Raw genomic sequence first — 8,273 nt, forward strand, 5'->3', positions numbered from 1 at the left:
GAGGGGGTGTAGGGGGCTGGAGGAGGTGACAGAGATAGGGAGGGGGTGTAGGGGCTGGAGGGGGTGACAGAGATAGAATCCAGACTACGGTGGGGTTTGAAAACCAGGATGAGAATTTTCAGAAAACCAAAGAACTACTGACGCTGTAAATCGGAAACAAAAAACAGAAATTGCTGGAAAAGCTCAGCAGGTCTGGCAGCATCTGTGCAGAGAAACGGGGTTAACGTTTCGGGTCCGGTGACCCTTCCTCAGAAGTGACTGTAGCCGGGGAAAGGTGCTGAAGATGGGATGCGGGCAGGGGGTAAAGGAGTAAAGAATAGGTAGAGATGGAGCCCAGAGGGGGGGAAACACAGTTGGACAAATGAGTGGGTAATGGTCAGCCTGGGAGAACGAATAACTGCTGATGAAGTTCCGTGTGTTTTGCCCTGTAAGTGTGACTCGCTTGTTAATAAAGACTGAGAAGGATGATTTCCCTTTCCCTCTCTGTTACACTTCCTCATCAGTTGCATTCCTCACTACAGGTCCCAGGGTGCAGCAGAACGCAATCAGAGTAGGTGGGGCGGGAGGAGCAGCTTGAAAGTTCCTGTTAACTTGTTCTTTTTGGAGAGTCAGTGAGGGTTTGTGTGAGCAGCGTAGTGCTGGCTGTGGAGGTCTTGGGCAGAGAGAGAGAAAGGGGACTGACTGATGGGACAGAGCTCTCCCTGAGGGAGATGGACAGTTCACTGAATGTGCAGCTATCCAGAGGCCGGGCCGAGGAGAAGGAGGATGGACTGTCCGAACTCGAGTGAGTCTAGAGCTTCCTTCTGCTTTACAAATCTGTGTCTGTGTGATTTTCTTATATTACTGTTGTCTGTTGGAGGCGGAGGATACATTCTATGTTGTAATTAAATATAATTTTTCTCCTTGAAAATTTCTGCTGGTGTGTCAGTTTCAGGATGTTCTGGTCAACATTTTGAGAAATGGGGAACGTTTCTTAATCAGCGTTCCTGTTCAGTCTGCTGTTCATTAACCTTTGTGACAGCCCTCTGTGTAGCATCATGCTCTGCACAGCGGACTCCCGACCGATTAGAGTTCCCAAAGAGTCACCTACTGTCATTTCTCTCAATCTATCAACGTGTCACTTTCAGACCTGCGATGCATGATCTCTCATCGTTTCCAAAATAAATCACGGGCACCCCCCATCCCCTCCACCTTTCCCGAGCCAGTGTGTCCCAATGATTGAATAATTCAAATCGCCGATGGTTTATGTCACTTTTATTAAAGGAAAAACAAGCTCTCGGGGATTAGACATAACCTGTCATTGTGTGGATGAAAGCAAAACGCTGCAGGTGCTGGAAATCTGAAAGAAGAACAGAGAATGTTGGAGAAACTCAGCAGGTCTGACAGCATGCGTGGAGAGAGAAACAGCGTTGATGTTTCATGACTCCTCTTCAGTGAAATTCTGTTTTGGGATGAATTCATTGCTTCCTCCTTGGCAACAGCAACACCTCAGTGATAGGCGCCAAACATCCATTGTTGCAGGGGCCCTGTGTTCTATTTTCTGATCTACCTGTTCAGAGATGCTGTGACACATTTCTGGAGCAGGTAGGACTTGAACCTCAGAAAAAAAACTCAGCAGGTCTGGCAGCATCTGTGAAGAAAAATCAGAGTTAACCCAGTTTTGAGGAAGGGTCACCGGACCCGAAACATTAACTCTGATTTTTTCCTCACAGATGCTGCCAGACCTGTTGAGTTTTTCCAGCAACTTCTGTTTTTGGTCCTGATTTACAGCATCCACAGTTCTTTTGGTTTCTCCTGGCTCAGAGGTAGGGACACTACCACTGCATCAGAAGAACCCTGTAAAGTTTTGATGATGGATTCCAGTTCTTGTTCTATATTGTACAGATAATTGTCTCGAATTCTTCTTCAAAATGTTCATTTTATTTTGCCATTGAAAACAGCACAGATGTTAAACTGCTGAAATGCTGGACCCTCTGTGATTCCTCTGTAACTGGGAAAACATAGTAATTCAGTTGTGTCAGTTGTGAGTGTCTTGAGTTAATACCAAATCCTGTCCCAAAATAATTTGTTTTGAGCTAATATTTGTTAAAACTGCACTTACGTGTATCTGGTTGTTTCCAAATTATTATGTGGAATGTGCAGCAGAGTAACAGGCCATTTGGCCCAACATATTGGTGTTTACGCTTCAGACAAGTCTGCTGTCACTCTTTGTTGTTTTGCTCAATCTGTATCTTCTTCTTCTGTTCCTTTATCCAGCTTCCTCTTAAATTATATTCGCATTGTTCACCTCAACCACCACACGTGGTATCAAGTTCCACATTCTCCCCAGTCTCTGGGGGCAAAGAAGTTTCACCTGAATTCCTGATTGTCATTGATAAATCTAATCTAACATCAATAGCCCCTTGTTCTGGTGTCACCCACATGAGACCTGGTCTCTAACTTTACCCTATCAAACCTATTATAATCTCAGTCAGAAACACACCCCTCATAGGAAAGGCAGTCAGCCCTGTTTACTCCCTCCCATGGAAGGAGAACCTCTCCATTCTGGTATCATTCTAGTCAAACTTTCTTTGTGCCTTCTCCACTGTGTCTACCTCTTGTTTGTTTCATGATTACAAGGATTAGTTACCAACCCTCCAGTTGTTTGAAACTGAAAACAGGAACTACTGGAAACAATCAGCCGGTTTGTCAGAGTCTGAAGAGAGAGAGCATGAGGCGAGAATGTAGGCTGGGCCCTTTCTCAGAATGGAAAATGAGGGCGAACAATGGTTTTGGTTTTGGCTAGAATTGTAAAGAAAAGATAAGGTGACAGCAAGTCGCTCAACAAAAGTAACATAGGAGGAATCAGTGGAATGATGATGAGAAAGCGGTGTTTGTAAGCAAAGAACTTCTGTGTAGGTACTGACTGACACAATGAAGGGAAATTGACAGAAATCTTATCAAACAGCATTTTAGTAATATATCAGATTCTTAAGGAGCTTGACAGGGTTAATGCTGAGAGGATGTTTCACGACATGGGAGAGTCTAGGACCAGAGGGCACAGTCTCAGAATAAAGGAGTACCAATTTAAGACTGAGATTAAGAGGAATTTCTTTTCTCAGAGGGTTGTGAGTCTTTGGAACTCCTTGCCACAGAGAGCAGTGGGAGCAAAGTCCTTGTGTATATTTAAGGCTGAGATCAATAGATTCTTGATCAGTTACAGGGAGAGGACAGGAAAGTGGGTGTGAGGAATGTCGGATCAGCCATGATCCTATTAAATGGTACAGCAGGCTCGAGGGACTGAATGGCCTAATCCTGTTCCTTTTTCTTATGGTCTTACAGTGTATTCGGACTTGTTTGGGTCGAACATCAACAATATTTATTAACAAACTGATGATCTAGCAGCAGACATTTCTGCCTAGAACTGCTCTTGTTCCAACCTTCTGGTAGAGTCTCAGTCAAATCACAGATCACAGTCACATCACAGGATACCTCCAAGTTTAATGTACTTATTCATTAAAGCCAATTTCACTTATCAGGACATGAAATTAAACATGTTAATAAACAGAAATTGGTGGAAACACTCAGCAGGTCAGTCACCATTTGTGGCGAAGGAAACAGTTGACATTTCAAGTTGTGGATTTCCAGCATCCACAGTCTTCTGAAGTTCAAGATTTAGGATGAAAATGTGGTCACCAAAATTCTCCGCCCCAGGCATGTGCTGGGAAGTCTTGTATCTCTGTTGGATTGGTTTTGATCCAATGTAGGTACAATTTGAATCCATAGTGAAGTGAGACAGGTTCTCATTGTGCTACACAGATCAGATTAACTCCTGGTTTGTAGTGGAGTTGGTGTGAAGCTGGATCAGCGCTGCGGTTGGAGCATAGTCACAGCCTTGGAAAGGATGACGTGGCTCAATAGGTAGCACTGTCGCTTCTGATTCGGAATGGGATTTCAAGACCCACTCCACAAAAATCCGAACACAGTAACAATGTTGACATGCCCCACTGCAGTGTTCAGGGGGTGCTGCACTGTCAACAGTGCCATTTTGCAGATGAAATGATGAACCAAGTCCTTGTTTGCCCCCTACGATGGGCACAGAAGGTCCAAGCAGAGCAGGGTAATTCTCCTGGTAACCAGTTTTTACCCCTCAACCAACAACTAAAATATGTCATTATCTTGGTCACTGTTCTATTATTGGTCTGGGAGCTTGTTTTGCACAAATTGTCTGCTGTGTTGCCTGCATTATAACAGTGATATCTTCAAAGGTACATAATTTCCTTTTAAAGTGCCTGTGGATGTCTGAGCTTGAGTGATGCTAGTCATTTTTAAAATCAGAAAACAGTGTTCCACATCCCTGAAAGTATCCAGGAAGGAACTGAATATTCCTGCAAATAAAAGCTAAATACTGCGGAAGCTGGTAAACACAGAGTGTTGGAGAAACTCAGCAGGTCTGGCAACGTTAGAAACGGAGTTAACATTTTGAGTCTGGTATGACTCTCCTTCAGTACTTTTTGAGTCATATCAATCTGTTTCTCCATTCACACATGCTGCCAAATCTGCTGGGTTTCTCCAAAATTTCTGATCTTGTTTGTCTTGAAAAGTCCTAGAGCGCTCTGAGTGGCATAAATCCCAAAGTTCCATGTTATTTAGGTTTTGTGATGAGTGAGTGAATTTGGTTGATGACATTAGGACAACTTACATATGCATAAAGCCGTTAAACAGAAAAATCTGAATAACTTCACAGAGGCTTAAGGAAGAAATGGAAATTATAAAATATCGATAATAAAAGCAAAATACTACAGATGTTGGAAATCAGAAAGAACACAGAGAATGCTGGAGAAACTCTGCAGGTCTGGCAGCATCTGTGGAGAGAGAAACAGAGTTAACGTTTCGAGTCCGGTAGTTAAGTTTTGAAGAAGAGTCACTGGACTCGAAACATTAACTCTGTTTCTTTTTCCACAGATGCTGCCAGACCTGCAGAGTTTCTCCAATACTTTTGGTTTCTGTGTAAATATCTATGTATGATGAATATCCGAAGGTTTTTATAAGAAGTGGAAATTGGGAAATATCTGAAAGAAAGATCTTGCTCTTAAGTGACACCTTTCACAACTTCAGAAAATCCCCAAACTGTTTTAAACAGTTGGGCGCTTTTGAAGCGTGCTAACAGCCATTTACACATAATAAACATTGATGAGTAACAAAGGCATAAAAAACCAAACCAACTGCTTTGCTTTATTTAGCTCATTCACAGAAATAGCAGTGCTGGCCTAATATGCACCTAGCATGGGAAGCTCAGAAAATTAACAGTTGGGAAGATCCGAGTAAGATCAATTCAAACAGAAAAATGATAAGAAGTGAACTGATTGAGATCTTTATGATTCTGCAAAGGGTCTTTAGCTAGATACAGAGAAGATATTTTCACTTGGTGGGAAGATCAAAGTTAAGGGTCGTCATTTAAGATAGTGACTAATAAATCCAATAGGAACATCAGGAGATATGTCTTTACACAGAAAGTAGAACTCGCCAGCACTTGAATCATCAAAGTCTGTAGTTACACTTGAGTCAAACCTAGATGAACACAAGGGAGGAAGGAACAGAAGGCTATATTGATAGGGTGAGATGAGATGGGATAAAGAGCGAATCATGCGGAGCATAAAGGCCAGCACAGACGAGTTGGGCCGAATGGTCTATTCTGTGCAATAGGTTGCACAACATTCATATAACCAAAGTTTGAGTACATCCTTTGATGCTAGGAAACATTGTTTGTTTTGAGGTGTCGAATGTTAAAGAAACACAAGTCTGATTAGAGTACACTCTGGAAGGGACCCTCACAGAATTGGATAGCCAGAGGGCACATGTTGTACTGAAGAAAATTTGAGCTGGCAATTTAGATAGAATTTGGAATCACCAGCCTCCTCCTGTGCAGAATCCTGCAGCCCATAATATCTGAGCTAGCTTTTTGAAAATTGGTCCCACTCACTCCTATATAAGCATTTAAACAATATATTTGAACAGAAAGGTGACTGATGTGGGACAGTCTAGGTGTTTGAACAGGATATATGTGGTCGAGGGAAGTTTTTTGAAAGAAAGTTACAAATTTCTGCAACAGACAGTATTTGGAGTTATAAATGACATTGCACAACGTGGATGAGCTGACAAGCAGATTTCAGTTAGCAGATGGAATAATTTAGGATTTATAGCAGAGAAACAGGCCATTCAGCCAAATTATTTATACTCTGCTCAAGCCTCCTCCAATCCTACTATCTCTCCTCCAATCCTATTTCATCTCTCCCTATCAGCATACCAATCTGTTTCTTTCTCCTACATGTGTTTATTCAGCTTCTCCATTAGACTTATCAATACTATTCCGCTCAATAATGCTGTAGTAACAATTTCATGTTCTCACCATTTTCTAGCTGTGTCCCAAACTCCCTGTTGTATTTATTAGTGACTATCGCATATTTATGGCCCCTCGCTTTAGACTCTCCATCAGTCAAAATTCTGGAACTTCCTGTGTGATCTTTAAAACTAGGACTGCAGCCATCTGTGGAGGAAGCTCACCCACCATTGTCTCCAAGGCAATTAGGGATGGGCAATAAATATTGGCCCGACCAGAGATGCCCATGTCCAATTAACAAATCAGACCCTCCTCATTTTTAATTACTTCCAACAGTTTTCCTCAGACGCAATTTATTAGAGAGCAGAAGCCCAGGTTGTTTAGTCTTTACTGAGAGTTGCTCCCCTGTTCTGGTATCATTCTTGCAAACCTGTATCAACAATCCACTAAGATCAACAGAGGAAAAAAGATGGCTTTTAATGTCACTACAGTTGTCTTAATCCTTGCAAAGACTTTCTTTAATTCAGTAGTAAGCAGGAAGATCTGACTCGACACGCTATCGTGCTGTGGCTCAACTATAAAATTCCCTGAACGTAATTGATAGCTTCAAGAACCACACGCCATGCGAATAGATGTAGGTGGATATTGCAATTCAGTACGTCTGCAATTGACACTGTGACAGGGACAACTGCTGCACGGACACACTTGGAAACAGTACCAACAAGCAAGAGTTCAAATCACAGCGGCTTCCTGGAAGGTGTTTTGTTTAAAATTTCAAAACTCTGGAATTTCTCGCACTGAGCGCAGAGACAAATCATTTCTGTGCAAACCATGTTTTAAGAAACAATTACCCTCCATCGCCTTTGTAACCAGGATTGCAATCAACTGGACAACACAATAGTTAGAGCAAGTCTGCGAGTTTATACAGCAATGGAAGTTGCTGTCACAAAGTGGGTGTAACAGGGAATAGCTGATGCTTTCCGGTCTGGATGTTGCATTTTTGCATTTGTGTAGAATCTGAAGGCCTTTACATCCAATGGAACTGTATTGATACATTGTCACGGTTGTGATCGTAGAGAGAGATGGCAGCCGATCACTGCACAGTAAGATCCCACAACAGCAATATCACAATGACCACATCGTCCGTTGTTTGCACTGATATTGATTTAAATGATTCAGTGTTAGAGGCGTGGACTGGGGAGAGCTCTGTGCTGTTTATGGAAGTAATGGCTGAAGTATGGTTTACAGCTGGCTCATGTGGAAGATGAGGTCTCAGTGAAAGGTACTGTATCAGTCCCACGTTTACCTTCATTAGTTTGGAACTGTTCCCAGCAGTTCTTACTGCTATAGCTTTGTATCATTGAAGCAACTGCAGCATTTGTACAAATAAGTGTAAAATTATTCATTTTGTGTTTCGTGGGCATCACCAGCAAGGCCATCATTTCTTGCTCGACTCCAATTGCCCTTGAAATAAGCGATTTGCTGTCCCGTTTCAAAGGGCAGCTAAGGGTCAATCCCATTGCAGTGGGTCATGTGAGCCAGAATAGAAAAGAATTGTAGATTTTCTTCCATGAAAGACGTCTAATGCACCAGGTGGGTTTTACAACAATTGGTGGTTTCATCGTCACCATCACTGAAACTAGCTTCTAATTCTGGATTTGCTGCTTGAATTTAAATTCCATCAGGAAAGGGGTCTGACCCCATGTCTCCAGAGCTTTGCCTGGGTCCCTGGATTACCCGTGCAATGAAAGTACCACTACCCACAGTCTTAATCAAATTCCAAAATTTTCCAATCATAAAATCAAGTTACAGTTATTTACTAATCAATCCATAAGTTATTCGTTTTACTCATTGTGTGCTTCAGATTTTAAATCCATCTATGGTCTTGCCCCTCCCGATCTCCTACTTCCTCCAGCCCCTACACCCCCTCCCTATCTCTGTAACCTCCTCCAGC

General features: G+C 42.4%; 1 protein-coding gene across 1 annotated transcript in view; it reads left to right on the forward strand.

The window, feature by feature from the left end:
• Positions 1-562: 562 nt before the first annotated feature.
• Positions 563-8,273, forward strand: part of dapp1 (dual adaptor of phosphotyrosine and 3-phosphoinositides) — a 63,753-nt gene continuing 56,042 nt past the window's right edge. The window contains exon 1 of the mRNA XM_048619406.1: positions 563-784. Within this exon, the coding sequence (XP_048475363.1) occupies positions 711-784 (74 nt within the window). The 5' untranslated portion in view covers positions 563-710. The remainder of the gene's footprint in view (positions 785-8,273) is intronic.

Source organism: Rhincodon typus, chromosome 1 (genome assembly GCF_021869965.1).
Source record: "Rhincodon typus isolate 14 chromosome 1, sRhiTyp1.1, whole genome shotgun sequence".
NCBI lineage: Eukaryota > Metazoa > Chordata > Chondrichthyes > Orectolobiformes > Rhincodontidae > Rhincodon > Rhincodon typus.